This window comes from Molothrus aeneus, chromosome 22, assembly GCF_037042795.1.
Source record: "Molothrus aeneus isolate 106 chromosome 22, BPBGC_Maene_1.0, whole genome shotgun sequence".
NCBI lineage: Eukaryota > Metazoa > Chordata > Aves > Passeriformes > Icteridae > Molothrus > Molothrus aeneus.
This window is the reverse complement of record NC_089667.1, coordinates 6,031,686-6,049,609: the sequence shown is the minus strand read 5'-3', so window position 1 is coordinate 6,049,609 and position 17,924 is coordinate 6,031,686. Positions and strand designations below refer to the sequence as shown.

The 17,924-nt window shown below is 58.4% G+C and overlaps 3 protein-coding genes across 5 annotated transcripts in view; all 3 read left to right on the top strand.

The window, feature by feature from the left end:
• The first annotated feature begins 162 nt into the window (after positions 1–162).
• On the top strand, positions 163–6,784 carry NLRX1 (NLR family member X1). The gene is made up of 10 exons (XM_066564555.1): positions 163–277; positions 697–828; positions 930–1,057; positions 1,213–1,273; positions 1,625–1,722; positions 1,913–2,529; positions 3,409–4,823; positions 5,627–5,713; positions 5,797–6,048; positions 6,158–6,784. The coding sequence occupies exons 3-10, from the start codon at positions 937–939 to the stop codon at positions 6,474–6,476; spliced, it is 2,970 nt and encodes a 989-aa protein (XP_066420652.1). The 5' UTR covers positions 163–277; positions 697–828; positions 930–936; the 3' UTR covers positions 6,477–6,784.
• Positions 6,360–11,784, top strand: NHERF4 (NHERF family PDZ scaffold protein 4). Of its 2 annotated transcripts, none has more exons than XM_066564560.1 (10): positions 6,360–6,434; positions 7,761–7,788; positions 8,007–8,071; positions 8,528–8,739; positions 9,730–9,916; positions 9,999–10,135; positions 10,208–10,412; positions 10,580–10,776; positions 10,896–11,066; positions 11,228–11,784. In XM_066564560.1, the coding sequence occupies exons 2-10, from the start codon at positions 7,778–7,780 to the stop codon at positions 11,270–11,272; spliced, it is 1,230 nt and encodes a 409-aa protein (XP_066420657.1). In that variant the 5' UTR covers positions 6,360–6,434; positions 7,761–7,777; the 3' UTR covers positions 11,273–11,784. The 2 variants fall into 2 exon arrangements, with proteins under 2 accessions (XP_066420657.1, XP_066420656.1); XM_066564559.1 differs by lacking the exon at positions 6,360–6,434 and adding an exon at positions 7,153–7,171.
• Positions 11,785–14,329: 2,545 nt separating this feature from the next.
• CBL (Cbl proto-oncogene) overlaps positions 14,330–17,924 on the top strand; it is a 37,640-nt gene continuing 34,045 nt past the window's right edge. For both annotated transcript variants that reach the window (XR_010784889.1, XM_066564287.1), the window contains exon 1: positions 14,330–14,527. Coding sequence is in view for 1 of the 2 variants with exons in the window: in XM_066564287.1 (XP_066420384.1) it covers positions 14,381–14,527 (147 nt within the window). In the remaining variant the exon portion in view is untranslated. The remainder of the gene's footprint in view (positions 14,528–17,924) is intronic.

Sequence of the window (17,924 nt, the reverse complement as noted above, 5' to 3'; positions counted from 1 at the left end):
TCTCCGATCGTGCTCGGGGAGCCGGCAGCGCTGGGTGCGGGTTCCTGCCAGGCTCCAGCCGCTCTCCCGTCGTGCTCGGGGAGCTGGCAGCGCCGGAGCGGGGCGGGACAGGGCAGGATGGCGTTGCAGGAAGTTCTGCCTGCGGAGCAGCCGCCTCCGCAGCGGAGCCGTGCCCGGGACAGGCACGGCGAGAGGCGGATGGGCAGCTCGGGGCTGCGCTCCGTGAGCCCGGCAGGCCGAGCACGGGCAGTTCCCGGCTGGAATCCTGCAGGACGAGGTAACCCCAGCCCCGGGCCCCGGCCCCTGCGCCGCCACGGCCTCGCCATGAGCGGGGAGCCGGGAGGGCACAGGGGCCACCAGGACACGGGGGTCCCCAGGGGGGTCCCTGGAAGGGCTCAGCAGCGGGACGGCAGCTCGGGGCCCTCGGCTCGGCAGAGGGGCTGGGAAGGGGCTGGGAACCGGGCATGGGACAGTGTGGGGTTGTTTCCTGCGGGGGCACCGAGGTCGGGACACCTGTGCTCAAGGTCAGCCCCTCTGCCCCCGCCCCCGTGCCTCAGTTTCTCCACCTGGATCACGTAAAAAGGGTCTGTAAACAGCGTGGCTGGTGGGACGTGAGAGTGAGTGAGTGAGTTGTCACCCTGCTCATCCCTTCCTCTCGGCTGGGGTTCGCTTATATCTTTCTCCCCCGTGCCTCAGTTTCCCGGGATGCTGGGGGCTGTGAGCACCGCCCGGGCTCCTGAAGGATCGCCCTGCTGAGCCCTGCTGGGGCGGGAGCCTGAGTCAGCGCCAGCACAGCCGGTTCTGCCGGACTGGACCACGCTGGGGCAGGTAAGGCTGGGCAGGGCTCTGCTGCACCACATCCCACAGCCCCCCGTGCTCTGCTGAGCCCCCGGAGCCCCTCACCCGCCTGCCACACGCCTGTGTTTCAGGAGGAGGATGTCCCGGGCCATGCAGTGCCAGGGCTGCCTGCCCTGGGGCAGCTGGGCGCGGCTGCCGCGGTCCCTGGCAGGGACAAGGGGGACCCGCAGCGTGTCCGTGTGTGCTGCTGCCGTGCCAGGTGAGCCGGGCTCCGTGCCTCTGGCGCTCAGCCCTGTCCCCCTTGGACATCCCTCCCAGCTGGGCAGGGGTGGGGGCACCCTAGCGAGGTGTGGGGTTACCCTGCTGGGCTGGAGAAAGCCGTCCCTGACCATGAGCATTCCTCCTCCCCACCAGGTGGTGCAGGCAGGAGTTTCCTCAGGAGGATCCTTGGCACAAGCAGCATCTCCCTCCCCAGGTACAGTCAGTGTCACACGGCTGGGGCTCTTTGTCACAGCACCCGGGTGGACCAGGGACACTGCTCTGCTTCCAAACAAGCACCCAGACCCACCTCCCTGCCTGCTCTGACTCCAGCCCACCTGCCCTGCCTCTCCACGGGTTTTCTGGGAATGCACAGCCTGTGGCTTCCTGACCTGCCTTCCCCTCCCAGCCGTGCCCCTGCCCTGGCCCTGCGCTCTGCCCTGGTGTGGGGGGAGGAAGGGCTGAGCTGGCTCCTCTCAGCACTTCCCACAGCCTGGCTGGGGGTCTGCCCACCCTGCCCCAGGTGGGGTCTGGGGCTGCTCCCTGTGACACTCTCCCTCCTCCTCAGGGGCTGTGTTCACTACCAGGGAGACTCCCAGGAGAAATCTGCCCAGCCCAGCTCCTCTCACCATGGTCAGTCCCAGCTGAGGAAAGTGGCTTTTTCTGGTGAGTTTGCAGCTCTGGTTTGGAGGGAGGGTCCTACACAGTGGGGTGGGGGCAGCTGCTGTCCTGGGCAGTGTGAGGGTTCCCCATAACTGGGTGCTGTCCCCTCTTTGCAGTGGCTTGGGGCAGGCAACTTCCCCAGTGCCCTGCCATTGCACAACCCTTGTCGTGTCCAGCACCTTCCTCCTTGCAGGTGCCATCAAGAAGCACCAGAAGAGCCTGTCTGCGTGGTTCAGCCACCAGCCCAATGAGGAGAGGCAGTTCGGCCCTTCCTTCTCTCTGGATGCCGTCCACGTGGACCCAGTGATCCGGGAGAGCTCCCTGGAGGAGATTCTGAAGCCCTCCCCTGATTTAACCATCCAGAACCAGCTCCAGCAGCCCTCCAGGAAGGTTATCAGCCTCCACAACCTGTTCGACGTGGACGCCTGCGGGCGGCAGGTGAAGAACGTGGTGCTCTACGGCACCGTGGGCACGGGCAAGAGCACCCTCATCAAGAAGATGGTGGTGGACTGGTGCCACGGGCGCCTGCCCCGCTTCCAGCTGGTCATCCCCTTCTCCTGCGAGGACCTGTCCCACAGCCATGCCCACGTGTCCCTGCGGCGCCTCGTCACCAAGAAGTACCAGCACCTCCGGGACGTGGTGCCGGTGCTGGAGGCTTCCAACCTCAGCGTGCTCTTCATCCTCAACGGCCTGGAGCGCCTCAACCTGGACTTCAGCCTGGCTGGCACGGAGCTGTGCTGTGACCCCAACGAGCCCGTGCCTCCCTCTGCCATCGTGGTCAACCTGCTGCGGAAATACCTCCTGCCCGAGGTCGGTGTTGCCCAGCTTTGTGCTGGGAGAAGGTTGGGGGTGAGCCCTGAGGCATCACAGGGCTCTTGGGATCATTATTTGCAGTCCAGCTTGGCTGGGAGAGCAAGCAGGCAGCCTCTGTTCCTGGAGGAACTTGCTAAGGTGGCCTCATGTCACTGGTGGGATCTTTGGGGGGGTCTGGTAAGTAATGAAGGCTGTGATCTTCCAGATTTTATTTATGTCTAGGAGGTCTGGTAAGGTAAGGAAGGCTGTGGTCCTCCAGATTTTATTTATGTCTTAGGGGCCTGGTGTGACCATGTTCACAGGGGTCTGAGGATGAGGGAAGAGACGAGAATGTTGACTCCATGTTTCAGAAGGCTTGATTTATTATTTTATGATATATATTATATTAAAACTATACTAAAAGAATAGAAGAAAGGATTTCATCAGAAGGCTGGCTAAGAATAGAAAAAAAAAGAATGATAACAAAGGCTTGTGGCTCTGCCAGAGAGTCCGAGCCAGCTGGACTGTGATTGGCCATTAATTAGAAACAACCACATGAGACCAACCACAGATCCACCTGTTGCATTCCACAGCAGCAGATAACCATTGTTTACATTTTGTTTCTGAGGCCTCTCAGCTTCTCGGGAGAAAAAATCCTAAGGAAAGGATTTTTCATAAAATGTGTCTGTGACAGCCTGCTAAGGTAATAAAGGCTGTGATCTTCCAGACTTTATGTCTAGGAGGGAATGGGGGAAGTTCTTCTGTCCCCTCTGCCTGGGCCAGGTTTGATCCAGCGCCTTTGTGAACCCCACCCTGTGGATGGGGTTATCCTGGTGCACCCCTCAGTGGGTTACACCCTGCTGGGCAGCCCAGACTCACCCAGCCCTGTGTCCCCAGGCCAGCATCATCGTCACCACGCGCCCATCTGCCGTGCGCCGCATCCCCGGCAAGTACGTGGGGCGCTATGCCGAGATCTGCGGCTTCTCCGACACCAACCTGCAGAAGCTCTACTTCCAGATGCGCCTCAGCCAGCCCGGCTGCTCCGGGGAGGAAAGCCAGCAGCGCCACTCAGCAGAGCAGGAGAACCTGGTGGAGATGCTGTCGAGGAACTTGGAGCGCCACAACCAAATAACGGCCGCCTGCTTCTTGCCGTCCTACTGCTGGCTGGTGTGCACCACCCTGCACTTCCTCTACTTCACCAGGGCGGTTCCTCCCAGCCAGACCCTCACTGGTATCTACACCAGCTTCCTGAGGCTCAACTTCAGCGGGGAGGTGCTGGACAGCACCGACCCCACCCACATCTCCATGATGAAGTACGTGGCCAAGACAGTGGGCAAGCTGGCCTACGAGGGGGTGATGTCCCGCAAGACCTGCTTCTCAGAGGAGGACCTGCGGCAGTGCTTCGAGGTGGAGATGAAGACTGAAAGCGAGCTCAACCTCCTGGAGGTTTTCCGCAGCGATGTGTTCCGCTTCTTCCTGAGCCCGTGCGTGCAGCCAGGCAAGGAGCACACCTTTGTCTTCACCATCCCCGCCATGCAGGAGTACCTGGCAGCCCTGTACGTGGTGCTGGGCGAGAAGAAGACCCTGGTGCAGAGAGTGGGGAAGGAGCTGTCAGAGGTCCTCGGGAAGGTCAGCGAAGACGTGGCTGTGGTTGTGAACATCATCTCCAAGGTGCTGCCCCTGCGCTTCCTCCCCGTGCTCTTCAACCTCCTCAAGATCTTCCCTCGCTACTTCTCCCGGGTGGGCGGCAAGGACAGGGATACCATTGCCCACACCATGGCAGAGGAGCTGTTCAAGGAGGAGGATTACTACAATGATGATGTCTTGGACCAGATCAACTCCAGCATCCTGGGCGTGGAGGGCCCCATGCGCCACCCCGATGAGGCCCCGGATGATGAGGTCTTTGAGCTCTTCCCCATTTTCATGGGTGGGATCCTGTCCCGCCGCAACCGCGCCATCCTGGAGCAGCTGGGCTGCTCCATCAAGAACCTGGCAGCCTTCGAGATCGCCAAGGCCATGAAGAAGACGGTGATCAGGAAGGGCCGCAGGGGCCTGCCCCCCTCGGAGCTCATGGACTACCTGTTCTTCCTGCACGAGTTCCAGAACGAGCGCTTCACGGCCGAGGCCATCCTCTCCCTCCGTGCCGTCAACCTCTCCTCCGTCAAGATGACCCCTCTCAAGTGCTCTGTGCTGGCATCTGTCATGAGCACCACGTGTCACGAGGTGGAGGAGCTGAACCTGACCTCCTGCAACCTGGACAGCGGCAGCTTGAGGACCCTCTTCCCTGTCCTGCTGCGATGCAAAGCTCTCCAGTGAGTACCACCTCCTCCTGCCTTTGGGCACTGCTCAAAAATCGGGTTTTTTCTCACCTCTGCCCATCACAGGGATGCTTTAGGAGCCCAGGTATGGAAAACTTAGGAAAGGGCATGTTTATTCCCAGTGCAGACCTAGGGAACTACAGCTTCCAACATGCAACACTCCTTGAGCAGCTTTTCTAGGGCACTGCATGCTGGGATTTGCAGTCCCAGCTCACCCTCCCGCAGGAATTTTTGGGGAGTTCCCTGCAGCTGGTACAGGCTGGGCGGGCTGCCAGCTGTCCTGACAGACCCGAGTCCCTTCGGGAAGTTACCCGGCATCCCCGTGTCGTTAGCTCTGTGAGGAGTTTGCAGTCCCAGAGGTGGGAGTCTGGGCTGTGCAGATGTTCCCACAGACGTTCCAGAACGTTTGTGGAGCTGCAGGTCTTCCTGCCGCCCAGGTGGTGGCGAGACGTGCTCAGCACAGATGGATCGGGCTGTGCAGCTGGGCTGTGCCGCACTTCCTTCCTCCAGATGCTCAGGAGGGCTTGATGGAGCCCTGATCCCTCCTCTGACCTTCGCCCACCTCCTGAAGACTCCGCCATCCCCTTCCCCTTGCCCCGCTCCTGCTGGCACCGGCTCTGCTGGCTCATGCTCGGGTGCGGTGTCACTGTGCTCCCTTTGGGAGAGGAAACCTGGAGTGGCCTAGTTTGGGGAGCCCAGGGAGGATGGTGATGGGCAAAATGGAGCGGGCAGGGCTGCCAGGCTTCCAGGTAACAGCCATTTTGTTCCTGTCACACCCGTGTCTTGCTCTGCACCAGTCTGCAGCTCAACAGCCTGGGCTCCGAAGCCTGCAAGGAAATCCGTGACCTGCTCCTGCATGACAAGTGTGTGGTGAGCAGCCTGCGGTGAGTACGGCCCCCGCCCTGCATGACACTGCCACTGCTGTCCCCCACGTGCCTGGGCACTCCCTGAGCTCCGTGTCCCACAGGCTGGCCAACAACCCCGTGGGGGAGCAGGGCGCTCGCTACCTGGCCGAGGCGCTGGCCGGCAACCGCTCTCTGACACAGCTGTCCCTGCTGCACACCTCGCTGGGGGACCCCGGCGCTGAGGCCATCGCCCAGCACCTGGCCCAGAACCAGCACCTGCAGGAGCTCAACCTGGGCTACAACTCCCTGACGGACACGGCGGCCCTGCGCGTGGTGGAGGTGGCCAAGAGGCACGAGACGCTGGACAAAGTGCAGTGAGTCCACTCTGCTGCGCCCCTGCCCTTTTACCCACACAGCATCCCTGCCCTGTGTGCCTCTGTCCTTCCCCTCAGCCCTCACCAGTGTCTCCTGCTGCTTTCCCAGTCTCTACTTCAACGACATCAGCGAGGATGGCAAGAGGGCTCTTGACTCCCTGCGCATGGACCGGGACGGCGTCAGGGCTCTGGTTTTCCTCACGGCGGGCACCGACGTCTCCGATTACTGGTCCCACATCCTGAACGTGGTGCAGAGGAACCTGCCCTTCTGGGACCGCGAGCGGGTCCGGCAGCACCTCACCCTCCTCCTGCAGGACCTGGAGAGCAGCCGCAGCCAGACTGCCAATCCCTGGAGGAAAGCCAAATTCCTGCGAGTCGAGAGCGAGGTCAAGAAAATGCTGGGGAAACTGCAGGATGGGAGCCTCTAACCTGCTGCCCATCCACCAGCCAGGGGTGGGGCAGTGGAGTGTGCCCAGCAGCACATTCCCTGTGCCCTCACCCACCTGGAGATGCTGGGTGGATGGTGCTGTCAAAGGTGCTGGGTGTGTGGGGCTCAGCCCCATCTGCAGTGTGGGAATGGGACAGAAACCAGGCCAGGAGCAAATGGGACTTGTTCTTCTGGGCTTGTGGAAAGCCAGCCCCTGCACCCCAGCCAGAGTGCTGGCAGGGAGCAGGATTGGGGCTTGTCTGTGAATCTTTTGGGAGCATTAAAGTGCACCTCTCTATTTCCACTGAAGCACACTAGTACCAAGAATTGATCTCCTCTTCGGGCCCTTCCTGGGGAGGAATGTGGAGCAGCTGGAGTGGAGGGTTCTGCCTTTCCCCATCTCCCAGCACTGGCATGGAGCAGCCCACCTCTGCTCCAGTGCTGAACCAGTCATTCTCCCCTCACCGTGTCCCCCTGGAAGCCACCAGGAGCTGTCCCCAAGCTGGGTGTCCCGGAGTGCTGGTCCCTGCTCCCAGCTCTGGCTGGCAGTGCCAGGGGCTGGGAGGGCAGGGGAAACTCGAGGCTGTTTAACCATTAAACCTGGGGCGTCTTGGGAGAGGCGGGGACACTTCCCTGCCACTTCACCCTGTACCTTGCTCCCTCTGGCAATCCCTGCAGCCATGAAGCAAACAAAAGGTATGTGCCTGCTGGGGAATCCTCTGCAGACCCTTCCCCACACACACAGGCCCTGCTGCCAGGTGGAGCAAGGCAATGTCAGAGCCCAGGCAGCCCATGGAAGGAGCCAGAGGCATGCAGGAAAATGTCTCCTTGTGGGGATGCTGGGGAGGCATCCCCTCTCCCTGGGTTTGGGGTTCCTTGTGCCCAAAGAGGTGTGGAGGGGTTTTATGGGGGGATGTGTAACAGGGAAGGTCTCTGTTTCATTCTCCTGGCTCCAGCAGCTCCCTGGGGTCCTGGTGAACCTTCTCAGCCCTCACTGAAGAGCCCTGTAGACCCCCAGGACTGAGCCCATCTGCTTGGCCCCTCTTTGCCCCCACAGTGAGTGCCCATGGGACCTGAGCAGCAGGTCCTGCTGTTGGGAAGGCAGGAGGACAGTGGTGGCAGGGCCAAGGGACAACCTGTGCTGAGAGACAGAGGGGCTTGGGAGCTGTGTGGGCTTGGCAAACCCCCTCACCTGGATGGCAGGCTCAGCCTGTGAGTGCTCCAGAGTGTGGGGTCTGCTCCCAGCCCACCACCTCCCGTGCTGACCTCTCCTCTCCCTCTGCAGGACTCGAGGGAGACAAGATGTCCATCATGTAAGTGCTGATCTCCCCTTGACCAGGGGCTTTCTGGGGCCCAGGAGAGACTTGGGGAATGGTCCAAGAGGGAAATCTTGTCTGTCTTTCCCCAAGGAAAAAGGAGGCACAGGCCCCACTTGGCCCTTTCTGGGAGGAACAAGCTCCCCAAAGCAGGGGGAGGCAGGGGCAAGGCCACCCTGCACTAACGTGGCCTCTCCTGCCCTTTATCATTTCAGAAAATTTGAATTTAACCCCAAAGTTGGGATCGACAACCCAGCCTTGACCCTGACTGAGGACACGGGTAAATACACGCCCTCATCTCCCAGAGTGTCCCTGTGTCTGCAGGGGGCTGTGGCACCTGGGGGTCCCTGTGTCTGCAGGGGGCTGTGACACCTGGGTGACCCTGTCTGTGCACGGGGCTGTGGCACCAGGGCATCCTTGTGTCTGCAGGGGGCTGTGACACTTGGGTGTCCTTATCTCTGCACAGGGATGTGGCACCTGGGTGTCCTTGTCTGTGCATGGGGCTGTGACACTTGGGTGTCCTTGTCTCTGCACAGGGATGTGGCACCTGGGTGTCCTCGTGTCTGCAGGGGGCTGTGGCACCTGGGCACTGCTGGGGTCCTGAGCTCTCTGCCACACTGGGGACCTGTGGGAGGTGAACACAGGAGGGATGAGCAGACCCCCAGCCCAGGATGGGGTGCAGAACTTGTGTGAGGATCCCTGCAGGGCTCTGCTCACGGGCTGTGCCCCCACACAGATGGTGAGGGCATGGGGGAGCCCCGCTTCTACCTGCTGACCAAGGAGAGCACAGAGACCTTCGGCTTCTGCCTGCACGAGGAGCTGGGCTGCCAGGGCCACATCATCCGGCAGATTGAGCTGGGGGGGGTGGCCCAGCGCAGGGGGCTGCAGGACGGGGACCGCCTGCTCCAGGTCAATGGCCACTTCGTGGACCACATGGACCACCTCAGGGTAAGCTGGGAGCAGCCCATGGGAACGCCTGGGTCCCTGGGATCCCAAATTCCTGATCCCTGATTCCCATGGGAACGCCTGGGTCCCTGGGATCCCTGATTCCTGATCCCTGATTCCCATGGGAACGCCTGGGTCCCTGGGATCCCAAATTCCTGATCCCTGATTCCCATGGGAACGCCTGGGTCCCTGGGATCTCTGATTCCTGATCCCTGATTCCCATGGGAATCCGTGGGTCCTGCCCAGCCAGGGGCACAGAGGATGCATGACTCAGCTTGGACTTGAAGCAATGAACTTTTTTTTGCATTGTTTTTGCATTTTCTTATATTGTAAGATTGTTTTGGTGATATGATAGAATTTGATGTTCTACAGGCGAAGAATTTCCCTGATCATTCCACATCAGCACTTGATTGAGGTTTTGATTGGCAACAGATAACCTCTCAAGTGTTTGTTCTTTCCTCTGCATGGGCCCAGCAGACAAAATCACAAACACTTTTCTTTTTAATTTTATTAAAATAAAAAGGGTGATATTTCACAGACATGTTTTAAAAAAATCTTTTCATTAGGATTTTTTCTCCTGAGAAGCTGGGAGTCCTCAGGAACAAATTGTAACCAATGGTTATCTGCATCTGCTGCTGTGGAATGCAACAGGTGCACCTGGGATTGGTCTCATGTGGTTGTTTCTAATTAATGCCCAATCACAGCCCAGCTGGCTCGGACTGTCTCAGTCAGTCACAAGCCTTTGTTTTTCATTCCTTTTCTATTCTTAGCCAGCCTTCTGATGAAATCCTTTCTTCTATTCTTTTAGTATAGTTTTAATATAATATATATCATAAAATAATAAATCAAGCCTTCTGAAACATGGAGTCAAGATTCTCATCTCTTCCCTCATCCTGGGACCCCCGCAAACACCACCACATGCATGAGCCCTGCTGACCCCAGGGCCCCCACCCCATCAGAGGGTGCCTGCTGAGGGTTCCTGGGTCCTTCCAGGTGGTGCAGAAGATCAAGGCCAGTGGGAACCAGGTCCTGCTGGCAGTGCTGGATGGTGACTCCTATGAAGCCGCCAAAGCCCTGGGCAGGGACCTGTCCCAGATGCTGCCCGAGGACATCCGCCCGCGCCTCTGCCACGTCACCAGGGACAAAAGCGGCTTTGGCTTCAGCGTGTCGTGTCCAGAAGGTAAAGCAGGATGCTGCCACCATGAGCCTCCCCGTTGCAGCGCCTCACTCACCCCAAAATGCCCCTTCTGCTCCTCCTGCAGGCACCAAGGGCACCTTCCAGCTGTCGGTGCTGCAGGATGGGCCAGCGGACAGAGCGGGGGTGCCACCGGGCTGCTGGCTGCTGGAGCTGAACGGGGACAGCGTCAAGAGCTACTCCCACACCCAGCTCACCAGAAAGGTGCCTGCTCTTGGCATGGGGGGTGAGGGATGGGGCTGAGAATGTCACTGAGCACCTGTGCTTCCCATCCAGCTCAAGCAGAGCGGCAACAAGGTGACACTGCTGGTGGCCTCCAGCGCCGTGGAGGAGTTCTACCGCCTGCGGGGCCTGCGGGTCACGGCTGCCTTGGCTGACACCTCCAGGCTCCCCTTCAAGGTCCGGGAGCTGCACCTGGTGAAGGGTCCTGCTGGCTACGGGTTCCTGCTCAAGGAGGATGACTGCAGCTCGGGAGGAGTAGGTGAGAGGGCTGAGAGGGGCAGTTTGTACCTGAGCAAGGCATTTCTGAGGGTTGGGAAGAGCTGACAGCTCTGTGCCTGCAATAGGACCCTTTCCCCACCTGCACACAGGGGTCAGCAGAGCCAGTTCCCCTCTGTGAGCCTCTGCCCCCTCCCTGTGCTGTGGCAGGCCAGTTCCTGTGGGATGTGGATGTGGGGCTGCCAGCAGAGCAGGCAGGGATGAGGGAAGGGGACCGTGTGCTGGCCGTGAACGGGGAGAGCATCGAGGGGCTGGACCACGAGCAGACCGTGCACAGGATCCGCGCCCGGGAGGATCAGGTGACACTGCTGGTCATCGACCCCGCTGGGGACGAGTTCTACCACTCGGTAGGTCCTGGGGGCACGCCCCTGCTCTGGCTGGGGAGCCCTGGGGTGCTGTGAGGCTGCACAATGGGATGGGTGTCCCCCACAGGGGCTGTGTGTCCACCCCTCTTCTGCTCTTCCAGATCGGGCTGTCCCCCCTGCAGTTCTTTGGGGACGGTGACCCCGCCTCAGGCTCCTGCACGCCCTCCCTGCCCTCTCGCAGTGGCTCCCCTGCACTTTGTGACGTTGAGGTGGCACCCAAGGGACCTGTGTCCTGGCTGATGGCTGCTGCCAACAGCATAGAGATCATACAGGTAACTCCTCAGGGCAGTGCTCACAGCCCGGCAGGGCTCTGAGTGCTGCCACCCTCCTATTCCGCCCATCCTAACATTTCCTGGCATCTGTGGTGCTGCCAGGAGGAGGCTGTGTGCCACAGGGGCAGGCAGAAAGACCCCTCCAACCTGTGTCCCCGCAGAGCCAGCGCCAGGAGGAGCACACAAAGCTGTGCCAGGCATTCTAACAGCCCAGGAGCCTCTGGACAGGCTCTCCCACACAGCACCTGCACCCAGGCCACGTGCAGCCCCTCGGGGCTCAGCACTGCTCAGCATGGACCCTGCACACGCAGCTCCTGTGTCTCCATGCCTGGCTCACAGCATGGCACTCCCAGGGACTCGTCTCTGCTCACCCAGGCTGCCTCAGAGCTTTTATCAACCACAGTGGCAGCTCCTCCTAACCTGACCACAGAGCTGTGTCTTTGCCTGCCCAGCTACCTCCAGGGATTCCTCAGGACATTGCACTGAAGCCCTTGCCCAGCTCCAGGCTCTGGGAGTTCCCAGGAGAGCTGAGGCACTGCCCTCTGCACCATGACCCAGGGGACTCGAGAGTTGGCTCAGATCTGCACGTGCATGGACATCTCTCCTGTGCTGCTCCTCTCATCCCCTCTCTGAACCTGTGGGCAGTGAGTGTCCACCAGCCAGCACCACCTTGCTCCTGCACCACCTTTTTGGGGTGATTAAAGGACAAATCCACGCTGCTGTTTGTGTGGGTGATGTTATGGACAGCACTGTGACTGGGCAGCACATCCCAGGGCCAGACCCATCCTCTGCCTGCCATTGGGCAGTGGATGTAGGAAGCTCTCCAGGTGTGCTGCTGGGAGGGTGAGGGCTGAGAGCCATCCTGAGAGCCCCTGGGCACTGCACCTGCAGGAATCTGACAGCAGACTCCTGCAGGCATCCCTTGTGCTCCACAGCATGGGTTTTTCCTGAGGGTTCCCCTTGCAGGTGACACATCAGGAGCATCCTCAGGGTTCCCCTTGCAGGTGACACATCTGTTCCTGCCCTGCCAGGGCGGTGGCAGTGCTGGAGGAGGGTGGCAGGGGGGGATCCCAGAGGGGAAATTTCACCTCTCTGCCGAGCGTGGGAGAGTGAAAACGAGCACAGAGTTTTGCATGTGGCCAAGAACCACAAACCTCTGGCTGAGGTTTTACCTCGGCCCCTTCTCGAGCGTGAACAGAAGCACCACACCGGAGTCCCTGCCTCTGTGTCCTCTGAGCTCAGTGCAGGCAGCTGGGGGGCAAAAAGTCCTTGTCCAGAGCTTTTGGGAGCTGACAGCTCGGGAGGGAGCAGGGCTGGCCAGCTGCAGGCTGGTTTGGGGGTGAACAGTCAAGGGAGAGGTGGGAAAAGCGTGGCTGGGAGCCCCCAGCAGCACCAAGGTGTAGGGTCCCTGCATCAGCCCCAAGTGAAACCCTCCCAAGGGTCCCAGGTGAGACAGTCACAACAGTCTCAAGCAAAATCAACCTTTGCTTGAAGTCTCACAGCCCCAGCTCAGGGTGAATCATGCCCAGAGAAGCAGATAGTCAGGAATGCAATTACTCAAGCGTGTTCCCTGATCTCTTTGGATCAGAGCCATGGTGATTTTTGTACTTGGCTCTCATAAAGGCAGTGTTGCCCTCCCCAGTTCTCTCCCCAGGTACTTGTGGTAGCGTGGAGCTGGCCAGGGCACCTGCTGGTGGTCAACCCTGCTTGACTATTAGCCAGAATCCATTAGCACCTAATGGGAAAAGCCTCAGGAACACGGCCTCAATAAACGTTGACATATTTGAGGTCAATATAATCCTTAGGAAAATTTGCCCTGGTAATTAAAGCCAGACAAGGAGTTGCCTGTCTCCGAAATATTTACCAAGCTTTACCAAAGGCAATAAAATAAAGGCAGAGAGTTTTATAACCAATCCATGCTGGGCTCCCTTGTTGTGTTTAGTGCTGCTTCCTGCTGTGCTGTCCATTTGGCTCCTCAGCAAGTGGGTGCCACAGGGGAAGCAAAGCTCCCTGGAGGAGGCTGGATCCAGAGGTTGAGGCTGTGCTGTCCAACCTCCAGGCCTGAGTTTGGGGTGCTCATGTTCCCCAAACTGATGTGGGCAAACCCACAGTTTGCCTTTGCCTGGTTTCCTGTCGCAGCCCCTGTAGTACCAGCCACAGCTGGTTTTTGCAAAAGCATGTGTTCTTCTGCCTGGAGAGGAGATGAAAAGAGGATCTGAAGGCAGCAAAGAAACAGAACTCAACTGACTTTCAAGGCCATGTTGTAATTTTTAAAAAAGTTTGGTGGTGTCAGCTCTGACAACCTCACTCCTTACTTAGTTCCCTTTAGATTCCCTGCTCCCCTCTTCTCTCCCTGGTCCCTTTTCACTCCCTGGTTCCCTTTTCTCTCCCTTGCCTCCTTTTGACCTCTGGTTCTCTTTTCTCCCCCTGGTCCCTTTTTCTCTCTCTGGTTCCCTTTTCTCTCCCTTGCCTCCTTTTGATCCCCTGGTTCTCTTCTCTCTCCCAGGTCCTCTTTTGTCCCCTGGTTCCTTTTCTCTCCCTGGTCTGCTTTTCACTGCCCCATCCCCTTTTCTCTCCCTGTTGCTCTCACTGCCCGGCTCCTGCTCCTTCTCCTGTTGGAGCCGGGATGATTCTCTCCCCGGCCAGGAACGGGGACTCAGCCCCGGTGGGCTCTGCCTCCCCTGCTTTGCGGGGAGAGGCCTCAGGTACCTGCCAGGTGCACCGGACGCTCTCCCGTTCCCATCCCCTCCCCACCGTGGGGACGCCGGTGCCGCTCCTGCCTCGGGCACATCCCTCTGCGGGAGAGGCGGTGTGCAGTGCCGCTTCCCCGCGTCGGGGCCGTTCTTAGAAAAGGGAACGCGTGTCCGGGAAAGGGGAAGCGATGCGGTTGCGCAAGCCGGGCACGGGAAGGGCCGCGAAGGCCGCGGGTCCCTCCCGGGGGCGGCGGGGCGAGCGCGGCCCCCGCGTTCCCATGGCGACCGCGCCCCGCCCCGCTCCGCCCTCACCAAGCATGGCCACCGCTCCGCCCTCACGCCGCCACAGTGCGCATGCGCCTCACTCCGCGACCAATCAGCGCCGGCTCCACCCCGGAGGGGGAGGCGTGGCCGGGCGCGCGGGGGGGCAGGCGGCCAATCAGCGCCGGCGAGGAGGGCGGGGCCTCGCTGGAACCGGGCGCCGCCGCCGCCGCCACCGCCCACGGCCGCCGCCGCCGCCCTGCCCGGCCCGGCCCGGCCCGGAGCGCCCTCAGCCCGGTCCCCTCCAGGGCCGCGGCCCCGGTGCCGGACGGGCCTCACGGGCCGGCTGTGGGCGCCCCCATGTCGGCGCCGCTGAAGAAGGGCCCCGGCGGGCTCATCGGGCTGATGAAGGACGCGTTCCAGCCGCACCACCACCACCTCGGGCCGCACCAGCCCGGCGCCGTGGACAAGAAGATGGTGGAGAAGTGCTGGAAGCTCATGGATAAGGTGGAGAGGGCGCTGGGGTGGGGAGGGATGGCTGTGGCACAGGGCTGGCCTGGGGGGTTCGAGGCTCTGGGGTCAGGGGGGATCTGGGATGAGCCTGGAATTTTGGAGTTGGCTGGGCTGGGAGAGAGGGGTCTGGGGCTCCAGGGGGGATATTTGGGGGGTTCAGAGATATTGGGGGGTTCTGGGCACAGAATGGGGTGCAGCGCTGTGGGGGAAGGATGTGGTGAGCGTGGAGTGACAGGACAAGGGGGAATGGCTTGGCACTGATGGAAGGGAGGCTTAGATCGATATTGGGAATTAGGAATTGTGCCCTGGGAGGGTGGGCAGGCCTGGCACAGGGTGCCAGAGCAGCTGTGGCTGCCCCTGGATGTGCCCAAGGCCAGGCTGGACAGGGCTGGGAGCACCCTGGGGTAGTGGAAGGTGTCCCTGCCAGGGACAAGATGGGCTTTAAGGTCCTTCCAACGCCAACCTTCCTGTGATTCCGTGTGGAACCTGGAGGAGAGGTGAGCCATGGAGGCTCTCCATGGAGGAGAGGCCAGAGGCAGCACCGGAATGGGATGCCAGGATGGGAAGGCGTGGAGGGAGATCAGCAGCTCTGCAAAGAACAAGGCGGAGGAAGAGGGGGCACTTTGGAATGGAGGATTTGGAACTGCCTGAGAGGATCTGGGATGCTTCCCCAGGGCAATGGTCACAGCCCTAAGGCTGCCAGAGCTCAGCATTTGGACACAGGGATTGTTGGGGTGTCCTGTGCAGGGCCAGGAGTTGCACTGGATGATGGGTCCCTTCCAAGCCAGGATTTTCTGTGATTTCTGTATTAATCATATGCATGTATAGATAATTCCAGTCCTGTAGGTGCTGGGTTGGGCACTGGTGGTGCTGGGGAGAGGTAGGGGCTGGTGGGGAGCTGCAGGTGGTGACAGCAGCAGGACAAGGAAGAAGTCCAGGATTTGCTCCTTGGAAGCAAATAGAGCCTGGTGTGTGGGTAGTGGATGGTGAAGCTTTGTGGCAGGCCAGGTTATTCCTTTTGGAATGAACAGGAATGTGTTGCTGCACTCAGGACAAAACCTTTTCCTTAAAACTGAGGAAAAACTGTAAAGCCTGAATAAACCCTTGTGCAATAAGTAGTTAGAGGAAGATAAAGTATCAAGTGGTGTTTAACAAGAAAAACTTGTGGCGTGGGAGCTGGAAAGGCCTTCTTCCAGCCCCACACCTTTAGGAGGGGCTCTCTGGGGTCATTAAGACTCTCCACTCCTCCTCCTCCTCCTTTTCAAATGCCAGGAAATGGCTCTTGCCGGGGGCAGGACACCAGACCTTTTGGCCTGTTGGTGTGATGGGATATTTGATTTACTGGCCTGGCTAGGTGTGCTGGTCAGTCCAGGGTTTCCAGAAATGCTGGGGGGTTGTCAGGGAACGATCAAGTGAGTGAAAGCAGGCACACAGAAATAGGCACAAAATAAAAATCGAACATTTTGGTGGAACTTTCATTGATAATTACTATTCAGCCCTGAAATCAAGGCTAGGCTTGGCATGCTGCAGTCTGAAATGTGCAGTGCATTTATGACACTGAGTTTAGGGCCCTATAAGTGGTGTAGAGTAAGAGCATCACCCAAGTTGCCCCCAGGCCTTGGGGACTGTCACCTGGCCACCTCCTTCCCCTCTGGGAGCAGAGCAGGCAGGGATTTTGGGCATCCCTCATCCAATTGCCCCTCAGGCTTGTGCATTTTCCTTCTCTTTCCCCTGCATTGTTTATCCATGCAGTGTCTGAACCTCCTGCAGTAAGTGCTAAAAGCAGGCAGAGCAAATGACTTCTTTAAAGGAGTATTAAATTCTGTTCCTGCCAAGAAATCACTCTGTGTTGGCTGGCTCAACAGAAGGCAGGGTTTATGGTTGTGCCTTGCTGTGCCTGTGATGAGCTTTGATCACCTACAGAGACTGGGCCAGAGGAAAAAAACCCTTTTGAGAGGTGCCGTTGGCTCTGTTACAGACTCTGAGGGCCAAGCACAAGTGCTGATGTAGGAAAGGCAGCTTGGGCATGGAAACAGGACCCTAAATAAGTGTAACCTGTAAGAATGCTTATTTTCATCTATAGAATGTGTAGATATAGATGGCAACTTGTGTTTGAGCTCATAACCTGCTCTGCTCAAAGGAAAAGATTAGCTTGAAAAAAAGCTGATTATTGTGGCATTTTAAAATGGAGCAGGATGTTTTTTGGGGGGGGAATTTCACAGCTTTAGGTCTTTGTAGCAGGTTGGGTGTGTTCTCTCTCCACTGACAGAAAAGCCAGGGCTGCTGCTGTATTTGTCGCAAGTTACACCAACCTCTTTTGACTCCAGGTTTACTCACAGGCAGCATCCAGAAGCTCTCAGGCTTGAAGTCTTGTTCAGTCTGATTTGTACAAAAGGAGAGATCTGGCTCTGAAAAGCCTTTCAGATTTCAGTTAGATTTCAGCTGTACTTATGCACCCTCAAAGAACACATCTGAATTAAAATCTCTTTAGCAGTGTAGCAAAAACCCTGAGAAGCTCCTGGTGAGGAGTGCTAAATGGATGGAAGGTGTGGAGAATGGGTTAGATTTCTGGGCCAGGAACATGAAATTCCAGGTGCAGATAAAAACCTGCTTGTGTGCATGTTGAATAGATGATGTTTTTGCCTCTCAGAGCTGCGTGCTGTGTCTGTGTGGGTACACTACACTCACGACCTCATTTGTTAGTCTGCATAATTAGCTGCTGTTGTCAAAGCATTCGTGCATCTCTGCTTTGGGATGTGACTGATGAATTTCCTATGCAAGTTGATTCTTGTCCAAATATTTTCCCTGTAATGCTCTCCTTAAGCTGCCTGACATATTTATGTCTTTCAGATTCTTTCATTTGAAGCCCTAATTTTTTGTCAGTGCCATTCCTCCCACAGCTACATGTGGTCACACAGAGCCTGGACATAAAATAGCCCTTCCCACCCCTGTTGGATGTTCCCCTTCAGCTGAACGAGGTGATATTTCTGCATTTCTCTGCAGAGCAGAGATGAAATGCAGCCCCCTGGATGGAGTTCACTGCTGTGGGTGGTATTTGAGGAATAGGTGGGTTAGTCATGAGCTGCTTGGGATGGAGCAGAGTGGAATAAATGTGGGAAGGCATAGAGGAGGAAGAGGAGCTTTGAGATAAAGCTTCCCTAAAGGGTTTCCTGATACCATTCAGTCCCTAGAACTGATATAGAGAAGTGCCACTGCAGGTCGCCTTCATTGTGAGGAGAAGAAAGGCCAAACACAAATCTAGCAAGAGATAAGAGATGTTTGAGTAGGTTTTGTTTTGCTGTTGGCTTGCACTGGAATGCACTGGATCTCAGTGCAGTTAGCTGTTCAGCTGCTAAAGGAAGGAAAAAATGAAGGAGTTTTCAGAACTGCC

What these genes read in the sequence shown, in the direction of transcription:
- NHERF4 (XM_066564559.1), top strand. An exon ending in ACCACATGGACCACCTCAGG is followed by an intron (nt 8,740 to 9,729) that starts GTAAGCTGGGAG and finishes GGGTCCTTCCAG; the next exon opens with GTGGTGCAGAAGATCAAGGC. An exon ending in GGGACGAGTTCTACCACTCG is followed by an intron (nt 10,777 to 10,895) that starts GTAGGTCCTGGG and finishes CTGCTCTTCCAG; the next exon opens with ATCGGGCTGTCCCCCCTGCA.
- NLRX1 (XM_066564555.1), top strand. Translation starts at nt 937, where the DNA reads ATGTCCCGGGCCATGCAGTGCCAGGGCTGCCTGCCCTGGGGCAGCTGG. An exon ending in AGCAGCATCTCCCTCCCCAG is followed by an intron (nt 1,274 to 1,624) that starts GTACAGTCAGTG and finishes CCTCCTCCTCAG; the next exon opens with GGGCTGTGTTCACTACCAGG. An exon ending in CTGCGATGCAAAGCTCTCCA is followed by an intron (nt 4,824 to 5,626) that starts GTGAGTACCACC and finishes GCTCTGCACCAG; the next exon opens with TCTGCAGCTCAACAGCCTGG.